The 15,718-nt window shown below is 36.7% G+C and overlaps 1 protein-coding gene across 1 annotated transcript in view; it reads left to right on the top strand.

Moving 5' to 3' along the window:
- Positions 1–15,718, top strand: part of ALG6 (ALG6 alpha-1,3-glucosyltransferase) — a 34,806-nt gene that overhangs the window by 4,301 nt on the left and 14,787 nt on the right. Inside the window, exons 3-4 of the mRNA XM_032218863.1 lie at positions 2,536–2,620; positions 7,827–7,916. Coding sequence (XP_032074754.1) covers positions 2,536–2,620; positions 7,827–7,916 — 175 coding nt within the window. The remainder of the gene's footprint in view (positions 1–2,535; positions 2,621–7,826; positions 7,917–15,718) is intronic.

Genomic DNA, 15,718 nt, shown 5'->3' with positions numbered 1-15,718 from the left:
AAAGATTGAAGGAAGGGAAGTGGGGGGGGATTCATTTCTATATATTTAGCCTATTGGATCATAGTTTTAAATCTACTGTTGGGATGCTATGCTTATAGGGTAGAATTTTCTCAGTATTTGTAGTGGCAACGGGCTTAGTAAAGACAGCTCTTCTCTCCTATTCTACTGATTCTAATCACATATTTTAAACACCTGAATATATTTCTGTTCTTCAGACACTATCCATTTTATGGTAATCATCTTTTAAACTGGAAACGTTATTAAGACTTGCAATAGTAGACATTTCCAGAATAAAAACCGAAAGTTGTGGTATTAAAATACTTCAGTAAAAATATTTCTTATGCTCAGAGTACCAGTAAAATAAATAAAAAGACTTGCTAAAGTTAGCTCTTCCTTGTACTTATTTAGAGATCACAATTGGAACTGGCAACTCGGTTGTTAAGTGAAGTGGTCACTGAGTGATTATGCTTATGAACTTACTTCAGCTTTCCTTTGCTTTATATACTTATGAGGACTGTGAGGATTGGTCACTTTTCATCACAATTGTAATGATGAATAGCTGCTATATGAGGCAGATGTGAGGGTGATCTGACATGTGTCGCCCTATTGATCACCAGGCAAGGTTGATTTAGCTGATTTACTGGCTAGTCAGGTGCCTCTTTCCTCCCTTACCACTCCATGTGCTTCTTCTGAAAGCTGGACACTTGGTGGAGGAGGACAACCATCCCAGATAGAGTGTACCAGTCTTCAGTTAAGGATATACAATAACTGCATGAGGCAGTAGGTAAATGAGAACTATCTATAATAAGATAGAATAATATATTATTCTTAAAGTAACTCATTGATAAAATCTAGCGTGAACAAATGCGTAGTACAAGTAATCTTCAACCTGCAACCATTCATTCAGACACTTAGGTCTGTATAAGTTAATAGCACTGCTTATTGTCTATATATATTGGTTTAGGCAGCTGGTTAGAATATGCTGGTATTTAACTAATGGGGTAGGTGGATTATAATTTGTACTTTATACAGGGACCTTATTCAGAAGGCGTGGGCTCCAATCACTACAATAAAGTAATACTGGTATGATATTTTGAAGATCTGCATCTGTTTAATAATAACTTCAGATTGGCAGCTTTTTCTCCCAATCTCCACCCAAAAAGAATTATATCTGTATATGTTTATCTGCATTGAAGTAATTCTTTACTAAAAGCAAGGCAAGGCAATAGTCCTCTGCCTATGCTCAGGCAATAATGATATTTAGTTGCTCCAGAAGTTCATTTCTTGTCCACATTTTACAAAGGGACAAATATTACCCTTCTCTTCTTGCATGTATGAACTATCAAAAAGTAAATTATATGAAAGAATGATAAAAGTCTTTCCTAGATTTAAAAGAAACTATTCAATTTATGTAGTTATAGTGTGTTAGCTGAAATATATATGTGCTTTCATTAGTTAATCAGGAGACAAGAAATGAATAATTGTATATATGATATTTACTTGGATGCTATAACAAATACACTGTTTCATATATCTTATATCTTGTTTAAAAAGAAGCCTATTCAAGAGAATAGCTAAGAGAATAGCAAGTAGAATTGAGCAAAATGGAACCTAATTTGCTACATATAAAATTGGTACCAACTTCAAGCTGAATTTGACTCAAGCATAACATTTGACTCAAGCATTACAATAGCAAAGAAAGTACTTTTTTGTATAAAGCTTAAAGAAAATGAAAGTGACTTATCTCCTTCATTGTACATGGATGGAGGTATGCAGTAGGACCAGTGGTGGGCTACGCTCCGGTATGGGCGTACCGGTGCCTGCTGGGAGCACCAGGTACCGTTCTGGTACAGTGCTCTGGAGGGGCCACCTGCACACCTGCTCTCCTTACTGCTATTTGAGTCGATCGGGGCTTACCCGCACAGAGCATATGGCGCCTGCGTGACGCTCAGCCAAGCAGTGGGCAGTAAGTATGAATGTGTGCGCTGCGTGCATGATGCACACATTCACGTGGTAGACACCGGGCCCCGTTGCAGCGTCCTATTGCAACAGGAGCTGGAGTCCACCACTGAGTAGGACCATATTTTTGAGGATACCAAGTATTAGGTGTTAGGTCCAAAAATGGTGATTAGAGAAGGTCTTTGATATAGGGCTGACTTTTTGCGGTCCTGTGGCATCCCAATTCTTTTTCTTGAAGATCAGAAGATCAAGCTATATATTGCAAGCTATTGGTCAGAGGAGTCTGTGAAATGGCAGATGGGGTGCTACATTAAGAAACATTGAAGATGGATTCTGCATGTATAGTATCATGTATAATTGTATGTTTCAGGCGGAAGAATATCAATACTGTTTTATTTTTGTATTTGAAAGAATTAGAAATATTTTCTGTTTAACATGGACACACATTTAGAATAGAAAACATTTATTTCTCAAGCATTTAATAAAAACACTAGTAGAATCATAACAATGGATAGCATATAGTTTAACAAATAAGTACACAAACATATCTCATATTTTCTTCCTTTTGTGTTTTAGGTGCAGGAAAAGCACCTATGTATGGAGACTATGAAGCTCAAAGACACTGGCAAGAAATTACTTATAACCTGCCAGTCAAACACTGGTATGTCTTTATTTCAATTTAGACAAGGAGTGCCCATAGGCTGGAGGGGCGGGGGGATCTTAGCTGGACCATATAGCTTTGTACATAATTACGTAGAAATAAAATCACTTTTCTTCAACGTGATATCCAAAATAGTATTATAGGAATGCAATTATTTTTCAGATCCAATATACTATATTATGTCTGTTCAGATTTATCTCAAAAGATGTCATTATGATCATATTAAGTATCTATATATACAATGCTTAGACAGATTAATCAAAATATTAAATGGGTTTGCAAGTGTTATAGAAATACAGTTTAGAAATTCCATTTCTAAAATGTGTAGTTGAAGCAGAAAGCATTGGTTTCTCATCTTTGGATTTATTATCTGATGTCTCTATATTATGCTCTGCCTTTGAATAGAAGTACATGCCTCTTCTGTGCTGTTGCTTCTCTTTAAAAAACCTAGTTTGATTGGAATCTGAAAAGAGGAGAAAAATGCTGTTTACCCATTGGATGAGCAAAGCACCAGAGAGAAAGATGAAGCATTGAAGCTATAGTTAGGAAAAACTACAGGGCGGGGCATAACCTTTTCCTAGGGGGTCACAGCAAGATCGACAGCAGTTTACAACTTCCGCGACACCTCATTTTAAAGCCCATAAAAAACTGAATTGAATGAGCTATTAAATGTTAAATTTGCTTTAAGAATGGCTGGAAAATTCGATTCGGAAGAACAAAGGATCATTGACAGAATAAAATACATTGCCTTTCGAGAGGCTCGCGATGCTGGAGCGACGTTTATCAATCGAAAATGGATTGCAAACAAATTGAAACGTCATCCGGATTGGGTTACTGATAATTGGAACAAAACAGCCCAAGAATGTTTCACAAAATTTGGAGAAGGGCGTCCTCTGCAACTGTCCCAAGAAAGCAAAGCCATCATTGCAACTGGCAGTCGCAAACAACGAAAAGGAAACCGAAAAGTGGCCCAAGAAATCCTTCAAATTCGTGGAAAACGAGTTGATCAAAGGACAATCGGCCGATATCGAGAACGAGAAGGTTTGAAGCCATTCCACGTCATTTGCAAACCATTGAAAACTCAAACACACGTTCAAGATCGGCTTTGGTTGTGCGATTGGTTGTCTGAATGGACCGAGGAAGATTTTCTTCATTTGGCGCCATCTGACGAATTCTTCGTTTATGCCATTCGAAAACCGAATTTCCAGAACGATCGAATTTGGGCTAAAGACGTCGACGACATCGCCAAACATGAACGATATCGACAAATCATTCACAATCCGACTTGCATCGGGATTTTCGTCATTTTCACAGCCAAGAAACTGCATTGGGTTTTGAAGGATAAAGGGGAATCCTGGGATGGCAGTTATTTCCGTGAGAAAATTTTATTGGAGAATGTCATTCCATTTCTCAGTGATCCAGACAATGTCTTGGTGGTTGGTGAGGCTGTCTTTCTTCATGACAAAGCTCCTTGCATGCGTGCAAATGCGACTCAGCAATTGTTAAAGGAAAACAATGTCGAATTTTGGGGCAATGACGTCTGGCCGGGAAATTCGCCAGATCTCAATCCGGCAGAGAACATTGGGGCCATAATTAAGGATGAAGTGGAAGCTCTGATGATTCAGGAGCAAGGTCAAAATCGATATTCGGTTGAAACTTTGAGAATGAATTTGGAAACTGTGTTGAAAAATCTGGAAAATCGAACGGAACTGTTTGAAGATTTGTTGTGTTCTTATCCACCTCGTTTGAATGCTGTTCGAAGGGCTAATGGTGGTCATACTGACTATTAAATCATGTCAATAAACTCAGTTTTTGATGGGCTTTCGAATGGTGTATGAATTATTTGTGTTGTTATTACAAGTGTTGCTGTGACCCCCTAGGAAAAGGTTATGCCCCGCCCTGTAGTAATAAGTATTTGCCTTTTCTCTCAACATATCTTGGATAAGGGAAGATTATGATTATGATTCAGGACAGATAATGATTGGGAGGGTGTGCTAAGGGAAGAGTCTGCCTGAAGAAGAAAGCCCATTGTCAAGATTTTCCTTATCTTCCAGATGTAATAAACCATTCAGAAATATAAAAAGAAACAGTGATATAGAAGTTCTGTCCTTCCCCCACTTTTTCTTTTTGCTTATTAAGCTACACCTGTTTTGCAAATGAGTGGAAAGGTGCTGCGGTTTGGACATTGCAGCAATGCAAGCACAGCCAGTAGCCCCTCTTTTTTCGAACTTCTATTTCAAAGTTGAAAGTGCGATTGCTTAAGAGTCAAGTTAACTCTTAACAATTCAGCTCTTCTAAAGCGAATACACCTTTTTCAGGCTCACACAAAATTCTAAAGAAAGCTGGACCATTTTAATGAATAGCAAAAAGATGCTGCGCTCTCATAACATTTTCAAAATGTGCACAGCTGATGTTTATTAAATTTATTATTTTGATATTCTAAAGACTAATGTTTATTAAATGTATTATTTTAATTTCTGAAGACTCAGACTCAACATTTCCTTTCCACAGTCAAAACAATAGTGGTAAGACTAATAAATTTGGAGTTTGTTGCTTATTAGAGCACATAGTCTAGAAGCTAATGGGCTAATGTATTGTCTCAGTATAAGGCTTCAATATAGAATAAAGAGAAATGTTTTTGTGTAAATTATATTTATACTTAATAATAAATAATATGTTTAAATGATAGGCAAATTGGGTTTGATGAAGAGAGAAGATTGTTCAGTTCCAAAAGATTAATAAGTATAAGAATTTACAAGTAAGGGAATGAGAACCAGTGAAAGTGCACTTATCTGCCATCAAAACATATACTGTATATACTCGAGTATAAGCCTAGTTTTTCAGCCCACTTTTTGGGCTGAAAAAAGCCGCCTCGGCTTATACTCGAGTCAGTGAAAAATTTGCCCGAAATGGAGGGGAAAAAGGGGCGGGGCCATGCCGCTGGGTGACACTCGTGAATGGCCCAGTGCCCCTGTGAGTTTCCCCTCCCTCTGTGTCAGTTTGCCGCGCAGCGCGCACCGCACCATCCCCCCTCCTCACCTTCTAATGTAATGCAGGGCTGTCTTACGATTCCCCTTCCTCCCCCTCCTGCCACTCTGCAACGATGTCCCACCTCCTCCTTGTTATGGCAAGCAGCCACATAGCGATGTCCCACCTCCTCTGGTACAGTGATCCAATGATAGGAATCACTGTGCCGTGTGTCATAGGAGGCGGGACATCGCTCCCGCGGCTGCACGGGACATCATCATCACAGCGGGACATCAGCATCATGAGGTGAGTGAAGTATTTCATTGAATACACCGCTAGTTTACTGTTTTTCTTTGAAATAAATATTCAAAAACATTATTGGTATCTATTTTTATTTTTGAAATTTACCGGTAGCTGCTGCATTTCCCACCCTAGGCTTATACTCGAGTCAATAACTTTTCCAGTTTTTTGTGGTAAAATTAGGTGCCTCGGCTTATATTCGGGTCGGCCTATACTCGAGTATATACGGTAATTACAATTATTGAATCCTTTCCACTAGTTTACTCTTGGATAATTAGAATTTTCCTTCATGTATTGCTGAATAACGGGATATAGCAGTATCGAAAGTATATTTGGAAGCAATTTTATATTAGCTTTGTTTTGCAACAGCATCAAATATTTTGTGATTCATTATGCTACGTGCAACTTGGCATTTCTAGAAAGTTGGTTCCCCCAAAGTCTTTGCCTTTGAAGAGCTACTGTACAGTGATAACACTATGCATATATACACAAGTGATATTGCATGTACTTCACGTTTTCCTCCTTTGTTCAGAAGCAAAGTATATTAAAAAGGTGGGCAATAAACTAGAAATGTGATTTGTATGTAGTTTTCCTATATGTGGTTTTCCTGAGCCAGAGGCATGAATTTAAATCTTTCTGCCTTCCCTATCTTGCTTTGGAGTCCATGCATATATTTATCAAAGACAATCTTGACAGCATCTTTTCTTCCTTATTGCTAGTTAGAAATATGGAATTTCTTAGCCTTCTCTTCATCAGTATGCACGAACCTTTTCTAATGGAGTCTAAGACTGAATTAGAGGGCAATGCTGGATGAATAAATGAGATATTAACAAGTAAAACGCAGAATATTAATAGTGTAATGAAGAAGTTAAAACTATCTTGGTGTGAGACAATTTAAATAGTGGGATAAAAGGGTAGAGATGCAGCTTTAAGAAATATGATTTATCATGAATTGTTCATAAGATACTTCAGGCTGCTTATAAGGTATTCAAGAAATATCATTTATTGCAATAAATGTCAGAAACTGGCTGCATTTGACTGGATAGACTGGAAAAACTAAGGACTTGCCCCTGGCAATTATAAAATACTAGTCACTCTGTTTCACACAGACTTAAAGGTTCTGATATCTTATTTTTGTAATTTTTATTTTCATGGCATAAAATCTTCTGAAGTCTTTCAACTTGAAGATGTGTCTAAATTCTGATTATTCTCCACTCAAATGTACAGTACAGAAGACTCATACCAAATGAGCATTCTTTGCCTTTGCACTTTTGTATTGTTCTCTAGAGGATTTAGAGGACCAGTTGAATTTGTTACTATTAATGTCTAGAGCAGGTTTGAGTTGCTTGTCACTTATTTTGTTCAAATTCTGTAGAGTCAATAATTTTGTTACGTTTTGTTAAGGTGCAATTACTGTAATTTTCAAAAGCTCATCCTTCTATAAAACAACAGTACCATCTGAACACGTTTGAAATAGAGCAGTTTTTTCTTCTAATGGCAGCAGTTTGTGTACTGACAAAAGCAGTCAATCATTCCTTTTTATCTCGGATGTTTGTGTGTTTCTTCCAGTGAAAGCAATAGAATTAGATCTTGGTTTTTCCTAAATATAGGAAAACCTATATTGAAGACTAGAAAACATCTGTGAAATCTTATACCTATATTGAAGGTTTTAAAGCCACTGTGGCATCTTATACAATTTTATACACTTAATATAAAAACCATATTTTATTTCCATTATCATTCTGCAGACTATTATTTAAGAAACACTTATTCAGAAAAATATCCAAAGATCATTTGGAGGTGGTGGTGGAGAAAAAAGCTTACTTTCTCAGAAGCTGTCACAAAATAGCTTTAGATTTATATAAGAAAATAAAAGAGATATTGTCCCTATAATATGCTAAACGTGTATATTTATTTTGAATTTCACTTTGTCTTTCAGGTATTTTAACACCAGTGACAATAATTTACAATATTGGGGCCTTGACTACCCACCTCTTACTGCTTATCACAGTCTTCTGTGTGCTTATGTGTAAGTTAATTTTTATATAGCCAATTGTTTAACATAATTCTTTAAAAAGAAAACAAAATACGCTAATTCAGAAGTTATTTATATCCATAAGTGTTCTGTGGTATATTCAGAGATTAACATCTCTAATAAGATTTTTTTTTAATGTGATGGAGAATCAGGAAAATGATTGGATATAGACGTTATATACAATGTTTGAATTCCCAGATCACTGGATTGGAGTCACATCAAGAAATGATTTCCATATTTGTAGTTGCAGGGACTTAATGTCTATTTTGTTCCTTAAATTCTATCTCCTCTAAATTAGGGAAAGCCCTTCAATATAAATCCTCCAAATTTTCCCAAAAGCGACATTCCAGCTACTTTGAAGAATTCTAGAGACTATGCTTTGGATGCAGAAGGCAATTGTGGGTTGCAAGTGCCCACCTCCGTACAGTTTATTTTATAATATATTAATTAAAGCATTCACATTATTTCATATTTTGCTAACAAACTACATGAAAGTACTATCCATATACCAAAATTGTTACAGATGAGACACAGTGTAGATTATACATTGCAAATAGATCTTATATATAGCCCAGGATTTATGTATTCAGCGTAAGCATCTAATTATTTTTGTCCAGTTATATAGATACATGTATCCTATGTTTACAAAGACTGTATTTGATTTTATATTATTGTAAATGGCCAAGGCATTTTTCATTAAGATGCTTTACAACTATGATCATGCAATCCACTATCACAAGCTACGCAAAGTTGTTGAGAGTTGGGTGGCACACAAGTTTGATAAATGATTATTATCAGTATCAATATCATGGTAATAAGGATAGGCTTTAAGTGGGATTTCCCTGTTTTAATCTGTAGCAAGATAAAAACAACATTTGTTCACAGTGATCAATATGCATCTATGTTTTTAGTTTGCAGAGACCAATTGAGAAGCAGCTTTGAAGAGATATTACTTTAAAGTTTAAAAATGACAGAAATCTTGTGCTAAAGGACAGAAGAGACTTTAGATTTTATTTGTTATATTCTGCTTCAGGAATGGACGGTCTCTCTAGATTTTTAAAACTGCAGTTCTATTGTAGGTGGTTACACTGCCTTGTGGTGACAGGAATTGAAATTAAAAATATCAAGAGGGACTTCCGGTTTGGACGTGTCGTCTGAAGAACTGATTTTTTCAGCAGCTCCAGCCCTGAGATTGCGTTAAGCTGTCTAAACAGCATTCATCAGCTGTTTGACAGATTGATTACCTCTTCTTCGGGCAAAGAAGGAGGGGTGAGCAGCTGGGCTTGGGAAGTGCTCCACTAACCTCCTCCAGGAGATAAATCTGGGGAGTGGAAGGTGTGAACCCCCCTGCAACTCAGCAAACTCTGCGTCCAGGACTCTTTCTGCCTTTTTGAAGAAACAAAGACACGCGTCCACCCCTTGTTCAATGATTGATTTATACCTGAATCCAAGACAGGCAGAGGAATACCGGAGAACTTCCAATTGTATATATTAACAGACCTTAACTCAATTTTTCTAAAAATTCCTTCTATTAAACTACGTGGCAGAAAGAAAAAGATGGCGCCGAAGAGCTTTGAAGGTGGGGTTGTGCTGTAATGTTATAAACTACCACAGAGTTAAAAATTACTTAAAGATCACTAAATCAGCAGTGATTTATTAGAGTAATAATTGGAACAAGCGGTCTGTCTGGACTTATTAATTGGGTGCAAGATAAGATTAACTGAGGAAATGGCTTTAAAGCAGGCTAAAACAACTATAACTTCCAAGAGTGCAGGGAGTTCCCCTGCTCCGACAACTAAATTACAGTCTTTGCTGCCCCCCCCCAACACCCTCCTCCTGCTGGAGAACCTTTGACTCAAGAAATATTGCAAAGAGTTTTAAATGATGCTTTAAAAGACCATGCAGCCGTGATTGAAATTAAAATGCAGGAAAAGATTTCTGTTGCGTTCAAGGAGATTTCGGAAGAAGTGTTGGGGATGGTGCAGATTCGTAATCAACAAATCAGAGAAGATATTTTAGAAGCCTTTAAATGCTTATCAGGCTATGTATCTGTAATGGAGGAAAAAGTGGAAAATGTTAATGAGTCCAATATTAATCTGGAAACTAAAATGGATGCGGTCCAAGGCAAGATTTACGATGCAGAAAATGAAATCACAATGCTCCAGTACCTGCAGATGGAATTTGCCCTCAGAATAAGGGGCCTTAAAGAAAAAAACCAAGAAAATCTGAAGGAGATTTTTTCTGAAGCCTTTGACCAACTGATGGGCTGGTTGGGAGGGGACTTTGACTGGCAAATAGACAAGATATATCGTGTTAATTCATGGATTGCTAGAAAGAAACAACTCCCAAGAGACATTGTAGTGTATTTTGCCACAAGGGATGTGAGGAATTTGATACTACAAGAGTCTTACAAAACCAAGTTGCAGGTTGCAGGCCAGGATGTGACAGTTTTGAAGGAAATCCCACCCAAAATGTTGAGATCCAGAAAAGACTGCATTTCTAGTGGAGGAACTTGAGAACCGTCAGTTACAGTTCAGATGGGAAGCTCCAGCCGGATTAGTGGTCAACTACTTGGGTCAAAGATATTGTCTTAACTCAGTTTGGAAGGCTAGAGATTTTTACAGCAATGTACTAAAAGCTGGTCACCCACCATCTCCAGGACCCAGACAAAGGGAGCAAGAAGGACAGACAGGACAGCAAGATACTCAAGGATCATTGCAGGTGGACCAAGTTCAGACCCAGCTGGTGGAACTAGAAGGAGTCAAGGAGCAAAGACAAACCCAAGAGGTTACTAGACGTATGGAACAACAATTAAAGAAACAACAAGCTCTGCAACAAGCTTACGTAGTGGCTAAGGAAGCCACTGATTTCAGCTCAGAAGCGATGGGAGGAGCTAGGCTGAAAACCAAACTACAGGATTTCAAGATGGCTCTTAAAAAGCTTCAGGGAGCTAAAGATGATAACTAAATTCTTAACCTGGAACATCAGTGGCTTAAACTCACCGCAGAAAAGGAAGAAAACAAACCATTATTTGAAACAGTTTAAGAATGATATAATTTGCCTGCAAGAAACACATATTAGAACAAATGACCAGAAATATTTGATAAACGCAAGACTTGGACAATACTTTGTAGCCTCCGCCCCAGAGAAGAAAAACGGTATAGTTATATACCTAAGAAAGGATATGAAAGCTGATCTAATTGAAGCAGACTCTCAAGGAAGATATATCGCAATAGAACTATTACTAGAAGGGAAAAAGTTACTTTTAATAGGAGTATACGCTCCCAATCAACAACAAGATAAATTTTACAAGATGCTCCATACCAAGTTAATACAGTGGGACTATTGATCCTGCATACTAATGGGTGACTGGAATGGAGTTTTGGATACCAAGAAAGATAAGAAGGGTCTTTTGCAAAATATTCAAACACGTGCGAAATTACCTAAGTCCTTTTTTGATATGATGGATGATTTTGAGCTTAGAGATATCTGGCGAGAAAGGAATGCTAAAGAACAGGACTTTACATTCTTTTCTGATAGACAATCTTTCTCTAGGATTGATTTTATATTGACCACAAATGATTTGCTTTCCAAGGTAAAGAAGACAAAGATATGTTCCAGAGCCTTAACAGATCATAACCCAGTTTGGATGGAATTGGAATATTCATCTAAAATATTCATCTAGAATATTCATCTAAAAGGGGTTGGAGGCTAAACGAAAATTTATTTAGATATGAGAGAAATGTCAATGAATGTAAAAAATTGCTGAGAATATTTTGTTTTTAATATGAATAAGGGTACATCTATGGAAATGGTTTGGGATACAAGCAAAGCGTATATGAGAGGAGTCCTCATAAATTTAAATAAGTTACACAGACATAGACAGGGGGGAAAAAGAAAGGAACTAGAGGAAGAGATTGAGCAGAAAGAGCAGGAGTTAATATCAAACCCAGGAGACAAGAAGATAAAAGAGGCAATTGCCTTATTACGAGTGCAATTCAATATGCTGATGTCTGATCAGGTGGCTACTAACTTGTTATATGCTAAACATAATACCTTTTGCAATGCAAATAAGCTAGGTAGATGGTTAGCATACATGACTAGGAAGAAACAAAAATCTCGTAACATACAAAAATATATATTACAAAGGTAAAGAAAGTTATCAACAGGACATGATCCAAAAAGTCTTCCTTGAATTTTTCACAGGATTGTTCAAGGGTGACAAAATACAAGGCTTAGATATAGATAGATACGTGGACAAAGAAAAAATACCTATAGTTAAGGATGAGCATAGGGAGAGATTGAACCAAACAATAACCTCGGGGGAAATCCTCCAGGTAATTAAACAGTTAAAGGCGGGGAAAGCACCGGGCACAGATGATTTGACAGCGGTTTACTATAAAAATTTACAATTAGTAATGGTAGAACTTCTTAAGGAATTATTTAACAAAATCCAAATGGAAGGGAAGGTACCTCCATCTTGGAGAACAGCTTTTATATCCTTGATACCCAAAGAAGATCAAGACCTTACTCAGCCAAAAAATTATAGGCCTATATCATTACTCAATACAGATTATAAAATCTTTGCTAAAATACTAGCAAATAGGTTGATGGTGGTTACTCAGCAACTGATTCACAATGATCAAACTGGTTTTATACAAGGGAGACAAATGAGAAGTAATGTAAGACAAATTGTTAATATATTGGAGTATCTGGGAAAGAATAACCAAGTCCCTGCAGCGCTTATATTTCTAGACGCAGAGAAAGCATTTGATCGAGTTAATTGGCAATTTTTAATGAAAACAATGCAAAAGATGCAAATTGGAGAGTATTTTTTACAAGCAATCAAGGCAATATATCATGAACAAACAGCACAAATTATAGTCAATGGGAGTTTAACAGAATCTTTTAAAATCGAGAAAGGTACAAGACAGGCTTGCCCCTTATCACCATTATTGTTTATTATAACCTTGAAGTTATTGCTGAATAAAATACGGGGGTCAGAAGATTTACAGGGAATTAAGATTAGGCATCACGAATATAGATTACGAGCATTTGCGGACGACTTGGTTATAACTTTAACCCAACTAGGGAAATCTACTAAGGTTTTAATGAATATGATTAATCAATATGGCCAAGTATCTGGGTTTAAAATAAATCTAGGGAAAACAAAGATGCTAGTTAAAAATATGAACACTAATCAAAGGGAAGAATTAGAAAGAATAATAGGATGTGAGATAGTTAATAAGGTTAAATACTTAGGAGTTTATATTACAACTTCAAATGGGAAGCTATATAAATATAATTATGAACCATTATGGCATAAAATACAGGTAGAGATGAAAAATTGGGGAAAACTACAATTTTTTGGGAAGGATAGCAGCAGTGAAAATGAATGTCTTGCCTAATTTCTTATTTCTTTTTCAAATGATACCAATACTTAAAAAAGATGCAAACTTGCTGGAATGGCAGAAGGGCATTAACAAATTTGTTTGGGCAGGGAAGAAACCGAGAATAAAACTTAAAATTATGCAAGATGTATGTGAGAGAGGAGGCTTGAAAATGCCAAATTTAAAACTATACTATGAAGCAGTAGTTTTATCAATAATTAGTGATTGGATTAATTCAATCAAGGGGCATGATTTGATATACGGCTGGCATGCCTATTTGATATACGACAAGAAGGTGGATAAGACTTTCAAAAGTCATATATTAAGGAATGTTCTATTGCGTGTCTGGAAAAAATATCAACATAAATTAAATGATAAGATACCTGTTCTGACCCCCCATCTTGTCCGTTCAAAAAACTAAAGCCAAACAGAACGTGTAAAGGAATGTTTTTATCAGTCCCGGCTCTTGCTGGCTGCGAGCCCAAAATAAACACAGATAAATGCTCTGGCAAAAGTCCTCACTCATAAACTTCTACAAAACAGGATTATATAAATCAAGTCACTTATCCAACTGCTTTTTCTCGATGGTTGCACACAAACGGAGAGCTTGACTAGAACAGAAACGGAACGGAATGTTGACTTCTGCAACCAGGGGTGGCACCATCAGTCTTTTATCCGCAGGAGGAGATCCTAACGAGCCACAGCTGCTCGTTATCATCTCCTGTGAGTCCTCAATTGTTCCTTACGTCGGCCAGCCCTTCTCCTGCGTGCATCTCGAAAAAACTCACAGGAGGTTTCTGTGTCAACCTCTCTCACTGTTCCAAGGCTCAGACATTACCTGGAGACCAATTAGTCTCTCTGAGCCCTGCTCGGAGTCAGAACTCTGTGCAGGGCTCTCCGCCTCCTCCAGGCCTGACTCATAGGGTCCCTCGCTGTCAGAGTCTGATAGCAGTTCCAAAGGCTCCAGCCGAGCCACAACAGATACCTATGTGGGCAATTCCCAGACATGCAATAGAGAACATAAGTATAGCATAAAAACAGGATGTAACTACATACAGACAGCTTCTTACTATAGAAAGAGGTGTATTACAGTTAAAACCCTTGAATGTACTAAAAGAAGAAAAGGTAATTCAAACATGGTTTCAGTATGGACAGTTGCAGGCCAGATGGCAAAAAGATCAGAAAATTGGTATTACGCAAGATGAGGACAATCTATTACAATAAATCAGGGATCAAAGTCAAATGCATATAAAAAGGCTATATAATGTATTAATAGAAATGGATTCTGAAACAGAATTAGTTAAAGACTGTATGATAAAGTGGGCACAAAATTTTGAAGAACCAATAATGCTGGATACATGGGAAAAGATATGGGTAAAAAATGTAAAAACAAGCCCAAAACCTGAGAGAGAACTTTTATAAGATGTTTTATAGATGGCACTTAGATCCTAAAAAACTGGCTTGCATGTATCCGAATTTGCAACCTAAATGCTGGAGATGTGATTGTGTTGATGCTACATATTACCATATATGGTGGACTTGCAAAAAGGTTAAAGCATTTTGGATAAAAATATGGTGGATTATGCAAAATATTTTTAAAATGAGGATAAAGTTTACCCCTCAGTTATTCTTGTTAGGTATAACTACTGATTGTACTGTTATAGAGACTAAACTGATTTTGAATCTAATAACAGCAGCAAGACTGCTGGTGGCGCAAGGAAGATTTGCCTACTATTCAAGAATGGACATTAAAAGTAACAAACTTAGCAGAGAAGGCTAAAATATCAGCATATCATAAGGAGTACTCAGATGAGAAATACAAACTGGAGTGGAGAAGATGGATTGACTATATTCAAAATAAATACGGGTCTAAGAAATTCCAGATAGCTTATGACTGAAAGAGAAAGGAATGATATGATTTGTTTATAGTTAGTTTAACAAAAGAGGAGTTAAAGCACAAATGAAAGATGAAGCCAAGTTTCTTTTAGTTTATCTTAGAATATGATTGTTAAAATTTATACCCTGTATTTGCTCTGGGAAACCGGTGGGGGGGGGAGTTTGGGGGAGGGAGGTAAATATTTGTAAAAGCTTTTTAAAATTTTCAATAAAAAAATATCGAGGATAGTAAATTGCCTATTCTATTCTTTACAAAATTGTAATGAACAAATTAATGCCTACAATTTCCTTTTTTAATTTCCTAAAAGAAATACAACTAGCTGATAAAAGCTTTGCAAAGATCTAGAAAACTTTATGCTATCTTACTACCTTAAACTGGCTTTATAATACTATTGTTCCAATATGGGTTTTACTTTTTTCTGTGGTCAACATAGCTATTTTTTGTCTTAAAAAAACACTGGAATAGATATGTTGAAATTATAAAAAGTGTTTTATTATTGCTTTTAGTTT

This window comes from Thamnophis elegans, chromosome 5, assembly GCF_009769535.1.
Source record: "Thamnophis elegans isolate rThaEle1 chromosome 5, rThaEle1.pri, whole genome shotgun sequence".
NCBI lineage: Eukaryota > Metazoa > Chordata > Lepidosauria > Squamata > Colubridae > Thamnophis > Thamnophis elegans.
This window is presented reverse-complemented; position numbering and strand designations above follow the sequence as displayed.